The sequence below is a fragment of the Ostrinia furnacalis genome, unplaced genomic scaffold (genome assembly GCF_004193835.3).
Source record: "Ostrinia furnacalis isolate ACB-3 unplaced genomic scaffold, ASM419383v2 OfSCF4449, whole genome shotgun sequence".
Taxonomy (NCBI): domain Eukaryota; kingdom Metazoa; phylum Arthropoda; class Insecta; order Lepidoptera; family Crambidae; genus Ostrinia; species Ostrinia furnacalis.
The window spans coordinates 12,253-34,317 of NW_021134688.1; the positions used below are offsets into that span (position 1 = coordinate 12,253).

General features: G+C 35.9%; 1 protein-coding gene across 1 annotated transcript; it reads left to right on the plus strand.

The window, feature by feature from the left end:
- The first annotated feature begins 1,278 nt into the window (after positions 1-1,278).
- On the plus strand, positions 1,279-21,614 carry NGR-B2 (neuropeptide receptor B2). Its single transcript, XM_028313971.1, has 12 exons — positions 1,279-1,373; positions 2,053-2,198; positions 6,825-6,928; positions 7,031-7,181; positions 9,626-9,855; positions 10,171-10,240; positions 11,513-11,598; positions 14,475-14,658; positions 16,777-16,895; positions 17,109-17,228; positions 20,463-20,582; positions 21,317-21,614. The coding sequence occupies exons 1-12, from the start codon at positions 1,328-1,330 to the stop codon at positions 21,399-21,401; spliced, it is 1,461 nt and encodes a 486-aa protein (XP_028169772.1). The 5' UTR covers positions 1,279-1,327; the 3' UTR covers positions 21,402-21,614.
- The last annotated feature ends 451 nt before the right edge of the window (positions 21,615-22,065 follow it).

Here is a 22,065-nt window from a genome sequence, read left to right on the forward strand (position 1 = left end):
TTGGTTGAAGAACCAAGGCCAGACACTATCCACATATTCACGAGTCCTTTCATTATGGTTGAGTCAGATATTGAAACTGGATATGGGATAGCCATGACAACAGGCTACCATAAGAAGTTTAAGTAGGTTCCAGAACTTGTGTAAACTATAAGTTTTATTTTTTTGAGGAGATAGTAACTACTTTTTTTAAATAAAAATAGATTAGCCGTCGTAGATTACGACGGCTTTGGTAATATTTTCATCTCCAAAGATGCCTTTTGTTATCAACAAATTCCTTCTAGGGATTTAATTTCTTGATAGGTGGTTGAAACCAAGATGACCATTACCTAACTAGCGCCAATTTTCTTCCCAATAAATAAATAAATAATAATAAATAAATAAATAATAAATAAATATCCTTGGACATTTTACACTGCGCCTCTAGTCCCAAACTAAGCAAAGCTTGTACTATGGGTACTAGACGACGGGATAAACATACTTATATACTTTTTTTTTTTGTAAATACATACATATTATACATAGAAAACACCCAGACCCGTCACAGAAATTAAAATTCATCATTTCAATTTCTGCCCGGCCGGGAATCGAACCCGGGACCTCCCGGTATAGTAGTCCGTTCTGAACCACTACACCAAACGGCCGACCGAACAATGCAAGGAGACATCCCAAATAATGTATTTAGCTTTTCATTAGTTTCTGCAACTTTTAAGCATAAATGTTAGAAGCTTGGATGTTGATGCTTGGGTATAAGTTTATTTTTTAAAAAAAGGTCCACCAACAGCTTGATAATTTTATACTTAATATAGAATATATTACTAAATGTACATATATTACAGGCGAACATAACTTGCGTTTACAATTGAGAAGACTTTAAAAGTTACCACCTATCTAGTCGACTATTGTCTAGTTTTGTGACATTGTGTCATTATATCCAAGTCAAATCTAGTGCTTCGTCGAACGTCTTTTCTGAAATATGTTAAAGATGTCGGAAATCTGTTCTGCATTAAACTCATGCGATAAGTTATAATAGTTTACAAATTCATTCCATTCATTACTTTCAAAATGTTCCCGAAAAGCTCTTGCTTCTCCAGGGATAGATAAATTATATTCACATAACACATGAAGTATTATTGTTTGTGATATTCTGCATCTCCCGTTGTTGCAGTTACTACTAACATAGACGCTAGGAGCAAAAATATGACCAAATTAAAAGTTTATTTCTATTGGAACATAATTATGTTTAAATGCCACATTTTTTGCAGATGTCACCTACTGCAGTCCCGTTTTTGACTCCTACCTTTGCTGGGGCCCTACTCCTGCTGGGGTGATGGCCAGCCAGTTTTGCCCTCCAGCTAGATTCAGTGACACTACACGTAAGTAAACGTTTTACCAGTTACTTGCTATCAACCCTCTATATACCTGACTCTAGCAAACCACAATACCAGGCATTTGAATACGTGTTTGGAAATAAAGTGGAATTTTATACTTGTTTTTCCTTCTTACCACATAAGAGCTAACTCATGTGCTATTTCTTAATGTTTAGGATTATCAAACTATAAATTACCGTTAGAAAGTACATCTTAAAAAATACGCCGAATTACTTAATTCAATGTCGTGTTCAACTCTTATTTACTACAATTACAGAAACTTATGTGTTTGTTTCTCTAGTCATAATTTAATGTGTAACTAAAAATAAATATTTTATGAGCTCGCACCATAAGAGTTTCTCTACCATTAAGAAAATTGCGTTGGCTTTGATGAAATTAACAGTAATCAAGTATTTCCTATAATCATAAGTTATGAATTAATAATTATGTTACTCAGGTGCCATTGAGGATCAAAAATGCAAAATTAAGATCAGGACTCATGTTGATTCCCAATTATTCCATATCGTTTTATAGCCAATAAAGCTGTTGAAATTGAACGTGAAGTGAGTCGGTTCTTTTAGTTATGTTTAGTCAGAATCGAATTTACGGCTTTCGATTCCACAAAAGTAACTTTTATTTCTATTGGATATACAAATTGATTACAAATACATGTTACTTTATACAGGATTAGCGTTCCGCATGTGTGAGGAGAATGGCATGTGGCAAGGACGACGCAAGAACGAATCTGGAAACATTGGCTGGACCAACTATACTCCGTGTTTCCCACCTGAGGTCATCGAGCTTCTTGAAAAGGTCAAGGATAACACCCAAGTCAGTATGCAGCCTAAGGCCTCAGCCTCGAACTTAGCGGGCAGCGGGGCGGGAGCGGCGGCGGCGCGGGAGCGGGGCGGGCAACGCAGACCCGTTCTCGAAACAAGCGGGCAGCTCGCGCGGCGCTTTAGCGGCGAAGTGTTGTGTTCGGGGTTGTGTTGTCGAGATATTTGTTTTTATTCGCAAACGAAATGTCTGAACAACGGCGACAATTTTATTTCGATTCAAATTTATTCCTAACGCTCGATTTATTGTGGGCAAAAGAAGGAGTGCGCTGCCCGCTCGTTGCCCGCTCCCTCGCCGCTGCCCGCTCGTTGCCCGCTGCCGCCCCGCTGCCGCGCCGCTGTTTTCGAGAACCGGTCTATTTGATTTTAATAAGATCCTGCCGCTCCCTGTGTTCGGGGTTGTGTTGTCGAGATATTTGTTTTTATTCGCAAACGAAATGTCTGAACAACGGCGACAATTTTATTTCGATTCAAATTTATTCCTAACGCTCGATTTATTGTGGGCAAAAGAAGGAGTGCGCTGCCCGCTCGTTGCCCGCTCCCTCGCCGCTGCCCGCTCGTTGCCCGCTGCCGCCCCGCTGCCGCGCCGCTGTTTTCGAGAACCGGTCTATTTGATTTTAATAAGATCCTGCCGCTCCCGCGCCGCCGCCGCCGCCGCCCCGCTGCCCGCTAAGTTCGAGGCTGAGGCCTAAGTATTTAAATAAATATCAACGCCTTAGAAGAAATGTCATTACTTTTAGAAGTTGTAGAGGTCATCACTTTCCACTCTAGAGGAAAAGTTACCGATTCGTCGAAGGGATTCACTGTCATAATTACTTACTATACTTCAGGCTACAGACTTTACTTAATTTAAAACTTTTCCTTGGCATGATCTTTTCTCTTTTAAATAATGCATTTATCGAAATTCGAATAAAATTTTGTTCAACAAAAAGCTTAAATAACATTAGTTGGACATTACAATATTTTTAATGTCCTACACACACCGGCAGATTTAGAGGAACGGAAAAAAAAGCATCAATATCATCATTATTTTAGGAAAAAAATGCCTAATTATGACATTATTTTTTAATTTAATTCTAAATATGAAAAAACTAATTGCCAACAGTATATTTTTTTAATTATTTTGTTTAAATTACCCCATCAACAGTTTCGTTGAGTGTTTTGAATTGAATGAAGCTTTTGCTAATTTGGATTTCTTTTACGTGAAAGATGTTTTTTTCTGAGAATTTTGTTGTGTAAGCATTCAGTTACTTATAAGGGTTTATTATGCCCAGCTTAGCACCGTCAGAAATCATTAAGGCAGATGAAATGAGAAGTAACGGCCATGCATACAAATCGGCTGCCGTAAGACGTCGTTGATCAGTATCGACCACCCATGGCAGTAACCAACGGTACAGATTGATCATTTCTGTCGTTAGGAGGAGGGTTCAAGTCAGAAAAAGGCGTACTTCGCGACGGGATGACCGTTTTTTACAACTTCGAGTTTTCAGAAAGTCGCGGTTACCTGCTGTTCAAGCCAGAAATAACCTTAAAGACACTCGAGGAGTAAGAGTGACTGAGCCCACAGTTCACAGGAGATTTACTGAAGTTGGTATAGGGTCGTGCATACCCGAGAAAGCTCCAACTTGTGACACAGCACCGAAAAAACATATTGAACTTTTCACGTGAATATCGTGATTGGGTCTTGAACGACTGGAGGCATGATCTCTTCACTTATGAGTGCAGAGTTCTCTTAAACCAGATCGATGGAAGATAGCGAATATGGAGACACAAAGAGAACGTAACATTTAGTCTTCATTTTGAAAATATCGTGGTTTATGGAGGTAGCTTAATTCTGGTGTGGGGAAGGATTTGTTTGGGAGCTCGCACGGAGTTAGTGGTGGGTGATGGAGGAAATACGACTTCTGAATGGTACACTAGGAACATTTTAGAAGAACATGATGTGCCATTTACTCCATTTATTGTGGACTCCTTTAGTTTAATTCACGATAATGTTCGTTTTCACAGTGCTCGCTCAGTACAGGCACATCTAAACCATTTGGATATACCCATGATGCAGTGGCTGGCAAGATCCCTAGACAAGAATCCTATAGAGCATGTCTTGGACTTTCTTAAAAGATGTGTTAAACTCAGAATACCACCGGTGGTGTTGAGAAACGCGTTACTAGAGGAATGGCAGACATTGCCCCAAAATACCCTTCATAACATTAACTGCAGCATGCTCAGATGAATGGAAACCATCATCAGAGCAAGAGGGGGAAATACCCATCATTAATTAATTCATTTGGTTAGTGATAAGCTACCCTAATTTTTAATCTGGCCACAATTTCTAATTTTTGTTCAAAACTGAAAAATTGAAATTTCGTTTCGATGATTTTTTATTAAATAAAAACGACTAAATATTTAAAAAATCTATGTTATTTTATTTTATTTTAATTATCTCTTTATTTTGTATAATAAATATTTCATAGATCAGTAGTAATTTTCCTTATTTTCATTCTTTTTTTTGCGTTCCGCTAAATCTGCCGGTGTGTGTAGTTACTTCAACTTAACACTTATTGCATGTAAATTAAGAGAAAAAGTTGCAGATTCTAAAAATTTACTTAGTTAATACTAGTTTTATCTTCTTTCATTTTAAGTCTTCGCATCCGGATTTGCATGACCCTTTTTCATAATTACCTATACATTTTTCGTATAGTGTGCATGACGTGTCAAATTATAATATTTTGTTAATCCCGGTCACAGACACGTGGCAAAATATGTGATTAGATACATTAGTATGTCGTGCCATGTGCAATAGTTATTTGTACAAACATTTTAAATTATTTGTACCCACTAAACTATTGTGTGAAAAGTTGTTAAAGACTTCGTCTCCATCAACGAAATTGCCGTTCAATATTGCGTTATCTTTGCAAAAACTTCAAAAACATTTTGATAAACATCTTGCCACATTCTGTGACCGGAGTAAGATTATAATACCCTAATTTACCTAGCTAGATAATTTTAATTACATACCTACAAGACGTTTATTTAGAACTACTAAATGATATTTATTGCATGTAAATATAATCTTTCAAATTACCTTCAGCTAGTGAAAAATATTCCCCTATTAACCGTGGTCCCACCGCTATAACTCAGTGGTGGGTCCATGGGTACTTTTTCCCCTGAACTACAGTGGTCTACGGGTAATAAAATTAAAACCGCCTTTAACCGTGGACCCACGCTGTCATGTTGAAAATGTAGGTTGAATATCCAATATGTTGCACAAACAACAGATAGACCTATACCAGAATTATTATATGAGGCCTTAAATAAGTGACAAAAGAAGGGATACGAATTAATTACGTCTTTACCTCAATTTGAAAATGCAAAACATAGTTTCTATGACTCACGAAAAAAAAATGCAGGAGTGAATAAAATTAATTTTAATAATTTTGAAGAAGTCCAGATACCAGTACAGCACTCGCAATATGTTGTGGCAGATTACTATGACGGCTAAACTAAGATTATCGTCTTTTGTATGGAAGAAGACAGAGTCTTTATTAATGATATTAAAGAAATTTTTGGTGACGCTACTTTCAAGTGTACTCCGTCTCCCTTTGCTGAGTTATTTATTATTCACGGTGAATTTGGGAGCACGAATACTGTACCAATGTTAGGCCATTACTGTATGCTTTGCTCAGTGACAGTGACAAAAACAGTGAAACATAATGCGATACTGTTTAATTTATTACAGTCGCAATTTGAAATACCACTGCGATTTCGAGCTTGCTCCGTTAAACGCCATTCAGAAAGTTTTTCCTGATATTACCGTTATTGGTTGCTATTATCACTGGTCCCAAGCTATGTGGAGAAATGAAATAAAATATTTGGGCAACGAAAATCAAAACCAGCAAAAAGATTAGTTGGGTTGTGTGACTTGTGTGTGTTCGGTGTTACCTCTACTACCTAATGAATATCTCCAAAGTGGCTGGGATTTCATAAAATTGCAATTAAATAGCACAGGAAGCAAGAAAATTAAAAAGTTTTTAGCCTATGTGGAAAATCAATGGCTGTCAAGGGATATCTGTAAGATTCTTAGTGTTAGTCGCAAACAGACACCGTACCGTACAATGTTTACTGCCTTTGAAAAGAAAAACAAATGAATTATGCCAAAAACAAATAGATGTTGATTAAACAAATGAAAATCTAAAAAGAGTAATTTGTTTTTTAGCACTCGTTTGTTTTTCGACAAATGGCGAATAACGGTTTTTGACATTATCTCTATTGGGATAGAAAATGTTAAAAAAATTACCCGTGGACCCACCGGAACAACCAGATTGAATAGGATAAATGAACACTATTGTAGTAAAAAAAATACCTGTGAACCCACCAGTGGGTCTTAGCGGTGGGACCACGGTTAAAAAACTATTGCAGTGGGTCTACAGGGAAAAAAAATACCTGTGGACCCACCAGTGGATCTTAGCGGTGGGACCACGGTTAATAGGGGAAAATATTTTATCAATCAGGGCAAAGTAATGCATTTGGAACATTTTCTTTTTGGATTTGACTGGTAGCTTGAAATTTTTATTAGTAGAGGTCGAAATCAGCGGTCTTCTAATCTAAAAACCATTTGTTGCAGGCCATGTTATACATCGCACAAATCACCCGTTACATTGAAATAGTGGGCTTCACGTTTTCCTTCTTTACTTTATCAGGATCTCTTAAAGTACTGATCTCTAACAGGTAAATTCTTATTTGAGGCATTAGTTCACCTAAATGGATATCTAGGGTTCATAAATGAGTTTGTTCCAAAGATCCAGTTGTCAGTTAAATGTTATGTTTCAGATCCTTGCGTAATACCCGGACGAAAATTCATATAAACCTATTTGTCGCGATGTTACTACAGATTATAGTACGTCTCATTTTATACATTGATCAAGAAATTGTGCGGATTTACTTTGGGGGAGGCACAACTGGCACCGGCATAGTCAATACGGTTAGTAATATCATTTTTAATGTAAGAGTAATTTATTTCTCTCGTTTGTATCACGTAAAAGACAGAAAAGTAATCTAAATACGTGGGACACTTTTTAAGTTGTGAGCCTAACTATGAAAACAAAGTAGTTTATTATTAAAATGGTATTGATTGCGTTTATTGGTATTGTCTTTCATGATTTATGTACTTTTTAATGTGTCCGAAACACTTTTCATAGCATTTTTTCCACTCAGCTTGAGGCACCTCCAAAGCATGGTTTTTGACCGCACCGACAGTTGCTTCTGGCTACATAAATCGCTGTTCACGCATTTAATTTTAATATATGGGTACCAAAAGAAGTGCCTAGATTCCAATCAAGAATTTTGTAGCGTTGGACCTGTTTATTTCATATTTTGAGTGTTCAAATAGTCAGTTGTTTGACGAGACGTGTAAAAGCTCACATTTTCGTCACGAATAGCGATTCGACTATGCTGGTCAGTTTCCCTTATTAAACTGAAGATTTTTGGAAAAAAAGTGACTGTTTACTATTAAGAATTAACCATTCTAAATTTCTCTAGTAACGTTTCTGTCATATAATCGGATATTTCGGAAAAATAGGCGACCGTAAGTTTCAAAGTGTTCCGAGCGCATGGGACTTTTGTTGGAAATGGTTCATCTTAAAACACCTCCATAGTCGATAGCTGTTTATTTTCAGGATCATTATGCATAGATCCTTAATTCGTCAACTGTCACAATTTTAAAAACGGCTTTTAAAGCTTTTTAAACGTATTTATCAAACATTTTCAAGGACTAAACAACTCAAGCGTCCTATTGAGCGTTTGAAAATTTTTGGGACATCCAGCGAGAAAAAAACGTATTAACCATAATATGGTCATACAATATTTTATTACTGCTAGTGGAATTAATGCCTAGGATTATCTCAATCCTACGATATATCACATGACGAGGTTTCTCTTCCATTTTTCTGAGAACATCAATGTTTTCCGCCACTATTAGTCATTTTGGACGACTTTCGCAAAGTTCACTGGTGAGCCAATGACATACAATATTATACTTCTTAAACTAGCGTTTTACAATGGTAAAGGACAGATATTTATCACCAAAAGAGAAATTTTGCTGACCGCTTCAGTTTTGTATTGATTAACCACGTCGAAAGTCACAATAAATCTTCGCGCGAAAATTTCCGCAAGTCAATTCCATGTTTTTGTAGTAAAGATAATTTTCAATTCAATGTTAATAATACAAAACGTGCTCAAATGATAAAAAGTTTTGAATAAGGATGTAGTCAAAAATGTCAAACTTTTCATTAAAAGTATCAGATGTCGTCTAACAACACGTTATGTTGTCGAGGCTCACAACTTAAATAGTGCCCTAGGTATCTTCTAGACATCATCAAATTCTATTATCTTTAGTTATTAGTACGAGTATTATTATAGCACTACCATTGGAGGCCATTAAAACAATAATGAATGATTAAAAAAATATCGAATAGCCAGTACATCATAGTTATGGCACTGAGAGTGGCTTCAACCGTAATCATCATCAACGTCATGTCAATAATAGGCAGTAGCACAATATAACCGGAATGCCCCGATGGTTGTATTCTAGCGCCAAAAAAAGTCCTTTCAAATTACCTTCGCAACAAAACCCTTCTATCGTTAAATGGGTAGGTACTAATACCTTCATATTCAATTATAATAAAACTTTTACTCAAAAATATCCTTTACTACATACAAATGATTGTTACATGCGCATATTGTAACTCACAAAAGGTGAGCTACAGTACAAAAGGATTCTCTCGAGTGGCCGAAGCTTGACCCATAAAGATATACGTGATATTAAGATCCACATAACTTTGTATTCGACTCAAATAGTAAAGGAACCCGTTTTCCAAGAGTATATTGGCTCGTACAGGTGTACGTATAATATCTTTAATAACACCGACGTAATACATTAGTATGAACTATTAAGTTAATTTAACAGTTAATCATACTAACTGTACAGATCATTCTGTTTAAGTGACTCGAGATGGTACTAAGTAAGAGATAAGAGACAATTTCTCTGAATTGAAAGATGAATTTAATCGATTCCTGTTTTTTAGTCCTCAGATCATTATCTACGTTACAATAGGTAGAATTGTACGTTGCCGTGCAATCCTTGTTAGATGATAGGGTTCAGGATAGTTAACGTAATTGAGCAACAGGTTTAAAAATAGTTGTCCTAGGCAAAGCGCACCTGAGAGTTACGATATAATATAGCCTCACACGCTCGTGATCTCACGTTTTGAATAACATGGGGCAAACGAGGGCTTATTGGAAGACTTCACCTAATGACAAGCTATCTCCACCGGCCATTGACATTCGCAACACCAGGAAAGTTGCGTACAGCTACGTTGTTAAAGGAATTGCGCTTAATTACATATTTACGGCAGTTTTTTGTTTCAGCCAATACTATGTGAGGTGTCCTACACATTTCTAGAGTATGCCATCACGGAGATGTTCATATGGATGTTCATTGAAGGGTGGTACTTAAACAGTGTAGTCACTTCGGACGTCCTGAAGTCAGAGATGGCATTTACAGTTGTGTGCTCCATCTCCTGGGTAGGCCCGTTCTTACTGACGCTCATGTGGGCGGCTGCGACGTTTATACACTACGCCAAGGAAGGCGCTGCAACGTAAGTATTTTAACTGTTTATAGGTTAGGTACGTACTTCAAAAATGAGACACAAAAATAGTAAATTAGTTCCGTTTTTGTAGGTTCGACTAATTTACTCTATTTAATAGACTATCTATCAAATCTCATTCCAGCTTGTCGCATTCCGCTCATTATAAATGGTAATTATTTAGAAACGCGTCATAAAGTAATCATGGGGATGGGCAAAAGATGGACACAAGCAGCCGGTTCTTACATGATAGAAGTTCTATAAATCAGAGTTTGTCTCTATACATATTTATGTCATTTCTATCTACTAGAGATAGTTCTGTTTCAGGTGTTGGTACGGTTATAACTTCCTTGACATATACTGGATCGTGCAAGGACCACGCTTGGCCATAATTATAGTAAGTATGAATTTTTTTTTGTGTTTAATGCTATTATTTGAATGCCGCGGATGTTGGCTACTTTACTCGCTCGGTTTAATCACTTGTAGCTGCGAGCTGCGGATAAGTAAGTGGCGTGTCAGCGCAACAAACTACTTACCTTTTAGCCTCCACATGATGCCCTATGTCTAACGCTCAAGCTTCACGAGGCCGTACCATGAGTGTTTACGGAGATTTTCAAGTTAGTTTAAGCGTTAGAAAAAAAAGTCGTAGCCGTGGATCGACCAAAATAATAGTACCTACATAAAAACTCTTCATTTCAGCTTTTCATTGAGTTGAGTTTCTCAGTTAGCTGGATATTAATACAATAAAATGTGCAGTTGCAAAAGGTACAATCATACAGAGCAGTATTTGGTCTTACTTACGTCGTCGGTATTTCCTGCAATACCTACATTTGTAGCAACTTTGAGTACGCCACAATTTTGCACTTTCTCGCTTGCCCGCTTCTGGTATCTTGAGCTGAAGTATGAACTTAACTGAAGTCTGGAAGCTGATCGGCAATTGCGCGCGCACATCGTTTCTGAAAAAAACATTAAAATATTATTATACCTACCTACATTCTAATCAAAAATCTTGTTAAATGTTTTTACTAAACAAACTTTTATTTCGTGGCCTCAACTTACTTTTTGTTGGCTGAACTTTAAAGTAGTACCTAGTAGTAAATCTTAATCACACCAATAATGTTGTGTCAAATCAACTCGGTGCTCGAATGATTACATTAAGCTTGTTAAGAATGGGTACGTCATACGAACACCATATCGCTGACATGCAATGCGTGCTGCTGACAGCCTTCGATTTCGCTATGGGGAACGTGCACCCACGCAGCCGTAATTAAACTGCGTGATACGCCTCGTGCCTATTTTATTTTTATAAAAGTTTTTACATATTTGTAAGAGTGCATTTTTTTTTTTCATTAAAAAATCACGAATTCATATAAAGTTGATCCGAAACAGAAAAATATCGGTCCGTATCGGTCGGTATAAAGTTGAGATTATTTGCTCGCCGATGCACTACACTAACTTAAAAAGCAAAAGTAAGTGTCCCAAGCCTAATGAGCACTAACATTGTCACGGAAAAATTAGTTAGCGAGTAACTTGCCCTCATAGACAAGTAGCAAAACGTGACAGTTGCTATTTTGTATGAAGTTACGTCTCACCTACGAAAAATAAAAAGATTCAACTTTCGGAGCAATCAAACCTCATCGCATTTGGTAATGTTTTTTTTTTGTTTCAGATTAACCTTACTTTCATGCTCAACATCCTTCGGGTGCTGGTGACTAGAATGCACAGAGACATTCACAACGATGCGACCCGTGTCAAGTAAGTGTTTACTATTTATTGTATTAATAAATTCTTTAAATTAGGATCATTAGCTCCGGACATCACTTACATCCAAACTTAGTAATTAAATTCTAGTCTAGATTTTAGTGATTAAATCAACATTGAGGAAAATCATAGAACTTAAAGAAAATAGTCATAACAGGAGTAGTTCATAGCACAAAAGGTAATGAATGTAATAAGTAGTCCTACTAAGTCTATAAACGCTTATAGATAAAGAATCACACTGTAGTTATTAGATTAAACAGGTTTATAGTAAATTAAGTAGAGAACAATACCTATCATTTTAGATAAAGAGGAGACTCCCATAAAGAAAGCACACTAAGTTTTTTCTGATTATTTTTAATTTTAGCAAAAATTCATTTTAATTTTACATATACAGGATGTTAGGTAAATGGGTATATGAGCCGACACTAGCCCATGTTAACATATGCATATAAATTGTATGGTGAAGTCAGAAATGCATCTTTCAGAAAATCATCATTTTAATTTTTATAATGTTCATTCAAAATAAAATTTATAAAATCAGATTTGTATGACAATTAAAATAATTAAAATGATGATTTTCTGAAAGATGCATTTCTGACTTCACCATACCATTTACATGCATATGTTAACATGGGCTAGTGTCGGCTCATATACCCATTTACCTAGAACCCTGTAGATGAAAATTTGCAAGAAATGGTAAATTTTTTTTGGAAGATTTTTTCTTCTTTCTAGCAAAAGTTTTTGCATTTGAGCAGTAGGGTAGTAAGAGAAAGGTTATTTGTAAAAACGACCTCAATGTTGCACTGTGACTTCGCGGACTTTTCGCTACGTAATACCTGTTGCTATTGTATGTCACGCTAAATAGTAGTAAAAACTCTTAATTTCATACAGAATAGGAGATCACTACGTGTGCGCATATTGTTTTGAGCGGGCGTATAACCGCAACGTCACAGCGATTGAAGCGTTACACACTCTCCATCTTCGGCACCTTAAGGAAGTTGAAGATGCAAAGTGGGTACCGTTTAATCTTTTCATAATAAGAATGCATTAATTTATAAAGATAAAAAATCGAATGCAAAATTATGTCATTTGCTTTTCTAAAGCAGTAAGGAATGATTTAAAGCTTTCTCCTTTTTATGCCGTAGATAGTATTTACATTAATTATTTGGTCAAAGGGTTTCATTATTATGGTAGTAAGTTCATAAGTTGGTTACAATAATAGGTACATTTTGCCGCATAACTTTGTTAGATTACATTTAAGTAATAATATATTTGCTTTACAGTTTTGTCACTTTTCATATTACATAAATGTATTTTTTGCATTAGTTGATATGTAGATACGGTCAGCACCAGAAGAATCGAAGCGACTAAAGAAGAAGAAAAAATATCAGAAGATAACTAATTATTTTATATGTGTACTTATTTCTTTTGAAACTATTAAGATCGTCGTTCTGTCTCCCTCCTAAAGTTGCTGTGCCCTAACTGGGTCCACATTGTATAACTGCCTAAATTGTAAGACCTAAAATGTGAATGCTAATGTGGTTATGCAAAATAAACTATTGAGTATTGAGTATGTAGATACGCAATCAAAGCACTCTTAACTGTTGCAGCGTCTAATGCAGTTAGGTGCGTAAGATAATTTGGAGACTTGTTAACGCTTAGGACCCATCTGATGCTGACTGTACCGTTATTTATAATACCATAAACTACTACTACTTATGAATACTTAGTTAATTTTATTAGGCTTTTCCATATTATTATTACTACAACTAGAAAGCCAGTTAGTTGATTACGTATTATGGTTTAAATAATATGGTTGTCAAATAAGTGGCTTTTTAGAGACACAAAGTCTAGTAAGAGTTCATAGTTCTCTTCAGTTACCCTCATAACTCATTTGATGATAATAACATTTACTAGACTAGCTTCGCTTGGAATACCAATATAATTCTTGCATCACCAAGGCAGGTGAACTTCACATGCGTTTGTGCATGTACCATGTACAGTACAGTATTATATGTACAGTACAGTACTGTACACTATACTGTCAGTATAGTACATGCACATTACGATAGTTCTGTCAAAAGTTTTGACTCAAACTCAAAACCACAGTCAAAACTCACTCGCCTTCGTGATTGTTGACACAATTTTTCGAATTTTTTTTTTGGCGCATATCAAAATTTATTTTAAATAAAATGGAATGATAAGCCGATAGTACTTATTCCTATTATTTTTTTGCAATTTTGTGTTGACTCTATAATCTGGCGTATGGAGCTGTGCAGAATGAAGAAAGAGATTGATTTGACGAAATACACTGAGTCCGATCAGAATCTGTCAAAATACGGATCTAGAAAACTAACTATCGAAATCAGGCAACGGAACTCGGATCTAGTAGAGCTTTTTAAAAGCCTACTTACACAATAAATGAATTTTACAAATAATAATCAGGACGGTCTTTTCACGGATTCAGATCAGACGAAACCGCTCATAGTTAGCTAGTATGTAATCAATATTTATTGATTACTAATCATCGTGCGAAAGCTAATGTCATGCTCGGAAAGATATTAAGGTCGATTCACACATATGTATCAGTGAAGTCACAGTTCCGGCACAGTCCCAGCAGATTGCGAAATAACATCTACACTGTCAGTGTCATGACAACACAGCAGTATGAGTGCCGAAAATGGTAATCACGAACTTATCACTGAAGTGTTCTGTGAACTGAGTAGGTACTGGCATGTGCGAATTGAATCACTGCCGCAATACTGAAGCACTGATACTGAACTGAGCGAACACGTTGACGGAACTGTTGCTTCACGGATATGTCTGAATCGACCAATAAACGTATTTTTATTACCTGTTTTATTGAACAGGAAAGGAGTGCGCGCCATGTTTCTATTGCTCCCACTGCTGGGCATCACCAACGTCTTGAACATGACAGAGGCGCCGCTCGACGGCCCGACTTGGTATTTCGCTACGTGGAGCTACGTCACCCACTTCTTCAGATCCTTCCAAGGGACGATTATAGCCGTACTGTACTGCTTCTTGAATTCTGAGGTAAGAATGTTTAGATGAATCTTTAAAATACACTCGGCATCAAATAAATCGCACCTCCCGCAACAAGCACTTCTCAAACGTATGCATCCCCACTTCCCAACAATATTGGCACCATTTAAAAGCCTAGTTCTAAACTTCATTTCATTAAAGGAAAGGTTTTTACCCCAAAAATGTGTCTGTAGAAGGATCCAGAGTCACTTCTTCAAAAAATAGGTAGTTACGCTTGAGTCAACTTTTATGGCTATAAAACTGTTAAGTTGGGATTAATCGTTATCCATCTGTAAAAGAGGACACGTGAGATCATTATTTAGTTTTATAACCATAAAAATTGGTCTAATTGATCCCAGAGGTGAGCCCAAAGTGAGGTCTGTTTTCAAGTCACATTTATGGTATATGTTAATCATTTATTTAGAAATTAAATGTGTTTTTCTGTAAGGATATTTATTGGGCTTTCAAATAACACCAATATTGTTGGGGCACCATGATTGTGTCAGAAGAAAATCTTTAAAGTTCGCGTCGCGGAAGCTGCGGCTTATTTGATGTTGAGTGTATATCCTTAGAAAACAACACAATTAGGCTGAGTTACACCAATTTCCTTTGACCGTAACTTTGACAAGAACCGGTGCTTTTTGTATGGAGTTTGACAGATTTTTGACGTTTGTCAAAGTTAAAATAAGATGGTGCAACTCAGCCTTAGTATTCCTAGATCACATCATACAGGTAACAGTAACAGCTCGTATCGTTTGCGTATTCGAATCGTCGAACGATACATTCCGAAACGTGTTGTTATTTTAAGAAATTGTAATAATACTAAATTAAGTTACAAAGACGAATAACTAATTTTCGTAATAGGGGTACAGTACCTAGTAGTATTTTTGACGGAAGTGTGCTAATCACTTCTTGATATGGAGCCGGTGTTCTCTTTTATAATATTTGTTAGTATTAAGATTACATTATGAAATAATCACTGATAAATGTGATTAATTTATCACTTTTACCTCGCCTGTCGGTAATTATTCATAATAACCGGCGATTATTCATAATTTTCAATTTATCACATTAACCGTAACATTTACTTTAACCAGATTACCACATCGACCTAGAGACAGTTTTAAAGCTTAAAGAAATATAAAGACACTTAAATAATCACAAAAGCAGGCTACAGTCACTGAAAACGTGACCTTGGTTGGTCCGCATTGTTAGCTTGGTCCTTGCTATTATGCCGAAATAAGGTCGCTTCTCGACAATCTGAAGGACTCGGCGGAAGGTAAGAATACGCGGGTAGAGCACAAAATAATAAGTGGCAAACAACCGCACCGTCCTCATGGTCCGATGTCTAGACGTCGGTCCGTTGTTGCATTACGAAAATTATATGCTATATTTAGAATCGTGTTCATAATAATATGTATGTATTAAACCGTAATCTGTTACTATTAGTAATGTAAGAGGCGCAGTGTAAAATGTCCGAGAATATTTATTGTATTTATTTATTAATGTGTAAAGAGAAATGTTTATAGACGTGACGTACCTATTATTTAAAAGATGCTCACCAGGAGCTTACATTGTAACATTTCGGCTTCGATTTTGATAATTAAATTACACAATATTGTCTCCCTGTCTTGAGATTTGAGAAGGTTTTGCCTGTAATTACATATTTCATTATTATATTCTGAGCTAATGTGATGGCCAAACTTATCCATATTGAAATGTTAGGAAATAAGGCTCATATGGTTGTTTCTTTAGAATCGTTGACTTGAAACTTGAATTTTTTACAGCTTAATGAGAAAAGGCTAGAGGTAAGATTTGTTAATTTCAACTTCATAAGACCTCCACGCGAAAAGGAGGGTTGACGGACAGACAGACAGACAAATAATGATTTCATATTATTATGAGTTCCGGCCGTTATTTTCCTTTTGAAGTACGGAACCAAATCGAGTTGACTTTCAATTTGCTGTTAAATTTGATTTTTATTAGCTTTAAAATCAAGAAATGTTAGTCGTTTGAGTTCGCAGAAACGTTATGTCATTCATTACTCAGAATTGCTATACATAATACATGAGTTTGTTGCGTTTGGACAGCTCATAAAATCAAGTACTGAATTATAATTTAACTTTTTAGGTGCAGGCCGTGTACATTAAAAAATTCAACGACTGGCGGGCGCTGCGGGAAACCAGAAGAAGGCAGGGTGATCTACGAAGGAACGGGCGTCATCCAAATTTGATTTCGGCGCTTACCCAGTAAGTATTCTGTAATGTAATAGGGTTCATTTATACACGATATTAGTATTATAGTAAACAGTTGAAGCAACTTGTACTTTTGGCCCACTAATTAAAAGATCAACCGGTTTCTCTTGAAGAATACTTACTCTTTAGAAAAAAGAATTTAAGCTACTCTGTCTTTACCCGTTTTGATCCTGTTTGTTATTGTATTAAATTATTATAATACTGTAGGACCAGATGCGAGGCCACTCAGACGAGGATCGCCATGAGAAACGTACACCTACCGCCCACTCCGACGGCTCGACCCCGCAGTCTTGCTGAGCTGGAAATCTCACTACCAGTTCATGACGAGTAAGTGTCCACCATTTGTTATTGTAGTTTTAATTTTTATACTTAATTAGCTATTATACCTCGTGATAGAAAGCAGCTCATGCTGTACTTGTAACACAACTGAAACAATAGAAGACATAATAAACGAGAATTACTTGATAAGTCGTTTGTGTAATACTTTAAATATTATATACTTAGTTACGAATATTAGGTATGCGTAGTTATATGCATAAGCGACTTGATGGATGTGTGTGCTATTATTTTTCTGTAAAACGTGCAGTGCATCTGTAACGCTTATTAAACGGTCTTGTAATGCCACTAATGAAAATATGGTCCAATTAGACCCGTAGTGTTCATAATGTCTGAAAATAAACACGACTAGTTAAAGTAAAAAAAAAAACTCTCTTTAATTGAAAAGCCTTAAGATAATATGAGGAATCTTAAAAATAATCCGTCGTTTCGGCCACATTATCTATATATATAAAAATGAAACCCGTTTCGCGTTGTCACGGCATCACGTGTGAACGGCTGAACCGATTTCGATAATTCTTTTTTTTAAATGTTTGTGGAAGTCCAAAGATGGTTCTTACGGAAAAAAATATTAAGAAAATCTCTACGCTAAGGCGGTACGAAGTTCGCCGGGTCAGCTAGTTCCATATAAATAAGGCCAAATTCGACCAAACTTTTATCCGAGTATAGCTCCTGGTATAACTGGCACATTGACAGTTTCAGTATGGGAAATATCTCTATGTCAAAACTGACAATTTATTCTGAGATTAATTATTACTCCTGTTTGGTCGAATCCAGCCCTAAGTCAACTATTTTATAAAGTAGGTACATAGTAACGGTACTAACTAACACATCGTATTGTGATGTATTGCATTAACTCTACTAATATATAAACCTAACTTATGCAATGCTATCCTTGTTAAAAAAGGCAGCAAAAGTGCAGCATAGCGAAAGTGTTTTGTTTCAGTTAGACATTTCTTTTCACAGCTTGTCAGTCATTTACTAAAGAAAAAAGTAGTCTAAAGAGATATTTATTTTTGGTAAAAAGATAATCATTGCAATAATGTTATTTAGGTGCACATTTTATTATATTTCACTTGTTGCTATCGCAAAATATTTTGGTAAAAAAAATGGCTACGTAAAATTGGTTTTTGAGCAAAATGCCCTTGATCATTGAATTTCCTACTTGTTGTTATTTATTACTGCCAAGTTGTTGCTGCTAGCGAATCGACTTTACTTTTTGTTTGCCTATTAACATAGTATGATTTTCTTAGTTAGCATATTTTGGGTATTCGAAAACTCAAAAAAAATATGCTCGGAGTATCTACTAAAAACATTCGCAGAGAGAGACCCAAGCGCGAATTTTTTGGAAAGTGTCTACCTTTTTTTACATAGCGTCTTAATATTGTTCTACGTACTAAGTATGCAATACTCATTTACTATGTATGATACTAAGCTTAACCATATGAAACAAATGGCAGCAAAGCGAAAATTTTTGTATTCCATAGAAATTTTTAGATTAGCGAAGCATTCTAATATTCCATGGGTTCGTTAAAATTGGCGAAGCATTTGAGTATTCCATTGACATGTTCGAATTGGCTAAGCATTTGGTAAAAGCTTAGATTAATAAAACCTAGATAGATAGTCAGTGCACGAAAAGTGAGGCAGTTTTTAGGGAGCCGGCACGGCTTACTCGTAAACGTCACATGAACTGTCAAAGTGAAAAATTGGTAAACACGTCCGACGAATTTTAATTAATTAAAACGGTTTGTGCTGTGAAAGGGTGTCTTAAATACATCAGAAAAACGAAAGAAAGTGACCAGTGTTACATTTCATAAGTAAGTACTACAATTCAACGCGTATTTTGCTTGAATTTGGATTTCAAAAATTAAATACGGGAATGATACCAGTAACAAGAAAATTTATTTCCCAATTGTTCGCCGTACAAATACACTTCCTTTTTTATGAAATCGAGACTTTTAAGTCGATTTATCTTATTGTTATTAGGTAGGTACTTTGAATTCAATAAATAAGTAAGTACATGATGCGTTTTGTTTTTGTTAATTATAAAGTAATTAAAAAAGTATTAAAAATTTCCCTACTTTCGGGAAAATCGCCTTCACTGTCTACACTCCCCAACAGAATTGACACTAATGACATAAGATTTTTGCCTCACTCTTGACGAAGCGTTTGTATGAAGACTATCCATCTAGGTTTTATTAATCTAAGGGTAAAAGTAAAATTACTGTTCCACAGGCATATCTAGAATTCTAGATTGACAAAGCATTTGCGTATTCCATTAAATTGTTAAATTGGCGAAGCATTTGCGTACTTCAATAGTACATATTATATTGGCGATGCATTTGAGTATTCCATACATGTATTAAAAGTGGCGAAGAGATTTGAATATTTCATCGTCGTGTTCAAACGGGCGAAGCATTTGAGTATCTATTGATGTGTTAAAAAAATATTTCAGTATTCAGTATTTAGATCTCTATATTCCTTCTGTGTTCAGTGCCCAGTAAAAGTAAAAGTTGATAACTACAACGACAGAATACAAATTATTGTTTCTCTTATTCTTCAGTAAAATCCATTAAACTATAAGCGGATTGGGTGTATTTCATAAGTCTAGAGGACCCATATTAATTTTGGACCGAAATAATATTTATTAGGTGCCCTGAAAGCGGCCTAGCTATAAATTAATAATTGAATTCGAATAATATTCGAATTATGCCTCGTGCTTAAAATCTACTCGGAATCAGTAAATGTTTAAGTAACGAAATAACAGTTTATATTTGAAATACTAGGTACTTGATATTGTTTGTGGTGAAGCTTGTTCATATAATTAAATTAGCCAAATATTGTAAGTGCATTTATAACATTGCGTAGTAGATACTCGAAATAGAAATAATAAATAAAAAGAATATATTTAATTTTGTTACTTGAATTTTTATGGGTCTGTTATAATTTAAATGCGAACATGCTTTTATGTTTAATGTGTAGGGTAGGTACCTACATTAAAAGTTATTTACCTACATTGCAACAATAAATCGTGGATTTGACTTGTAACCTCTTCGCAGACACTACTTTTACTTAAATACTATAATTTTTACATGTATTACATGTATATAAATAGGTAGGTACATTAAATTAGTAATACATACTTAAATTGTAACAAGATCCTTAGCATACGCCATTGTAGTAAAACTATTGTTTTTGTTTGAGATGTACTTTCATTTGTTGCAGAAATAGACGCTCCACTGGCACGGACACTGGCCCTTCGATCCTCATCCATTCTCGACCCTCGAGCGGATCAGTGGGACAAACATTGGCTACTATCGAAAATGAATACGATAGTCCGATTGCGTAAGTACCAAATTAATTTTCATGCAAGCGGCCTGCAGAAAGCCGAAATGTTCATCATTTTTTTGTAAAGATAGGTTTCATGACAATCAACAGGCTTAATAGCCGCAGCCATTGGTACCAGTAAATCGGATCCGGTAACACGAATATAGCGTCATGAAATTTTCAGCTCCATAATTTTCCGCCATTTTGTTTGATAAAGAGCAGAGTGACTTCAAGTCAAAACAATTTAAAAAAACAGCATAAGGTTGTCGTCACAGTTCTACCACTTTCAACTAGCAAAGTTGTGAGACTGTGTTTTACACAAGAAAAGACGTTTAAGTTGAGTGGTGCTAAGATCGTCGTCGTCGTCGTCGTTTCAGTCGAAAAACGTCCACTGCTGGACAAAGGCCTCCTCCAAGGATTTCCAGGAAGACCGATCCTGCGCCGCTTGCATCCAGGCACCTTCCGCGACCTTCACCAGATCGTCGGTCCACCTAGTGGGAGTCCTGCCCACGCTACGTCTTCCGGCTCGTGGTCGCCACTCAAGAACTTTGCTGCCCCGGAGCTGATGGTGCTAAGATGTTTGATCTTAATTCACAAAATACCTCTCGGTATCATGCTCTAACTTTTCTTATACCTAAACTTTGGCGATCGCTCGATCCCCTTTTTGGATTTTCAGGTTATACCTATCTGCCAAAGAAAGCTGGACTTTGTTTAAATAATAACTACTTCTGAACCGTCTTTCATTATTACAGGGCTCTTCGGAACACTACCTTCCGCCGATCTGATCCTGCCCTGGCCGTATATTCTTACAACCAGGACATAGAGACCTGTCTTTAAATGATTTCCTAGAACTTACAGATTACCTAAACAGGGTACACGGCATCAGAAGTAGAGTAAAACAGTGCTATGAGGCTTTCATTTATTTGTTTTGATTGCTCATAAAATTTGTATCTCTCTGATGGTGTCATGTACTCTAGTACACATAATATGTTTAAAGGGATTGTGATTATTGATTTGATATAAAAGAAATATTAATATTTCTATCCAACGATAATGATGCAATTGTATTATTGGTTGACACGATAAGGGACGCCCTTAAAAATATTAGAATTTTTATCGATGTTTAGAGTAACATTTAGATATAAGCACAGCTTATACATATAATTAACATGTTTATTCTTACGCACCTGAAGTTATTTAATTTATATTATTTATGGGGGCAAAGCCAATTAATTAGAGTAAAATCGCTTTACACTGATCCTGCTACCAATTTGTTATAATAAGTTTTTGTAACTTTTTTTAAGACTGAACCCACCAAAGAAACATTAATAAAGAAAAAAAAAAGATAAATAATAGTAGGGTCAGGGAGGCAACAGTGACTCACTTTTTTTTCGAAGCTTAATAAAAATAGATATCGCTTTAATATTGGCCTAAAATTTGCTCACATTTTAGATACACTATTGAACTGTAACTGAGCACTCATGATTCTACATTATTTACT

Coding starts and splice junctions, on each gene's coding strand:
- NGR-B2 (XM_028313971.1), top strand. CDS start 1,328: ATGGCCAGCCAGTTTTGCCCTCCAGCTAGATTCAGTGACACTACAC. Junction 2,199..6,824: donor AGGTCAAGGATAACACCCAA/GTCAGTATGCAG, acceptor CATTTGTTGCAG/GCCATGTTATACATCGCACA. Junction 9,856..10,170: donor GCCAAGGAAGGCGCTGCAAC/GTAAGTATTTTA, acceptor GTTCTGTTTCAG/GTGTTGGTACGGTTATAACT.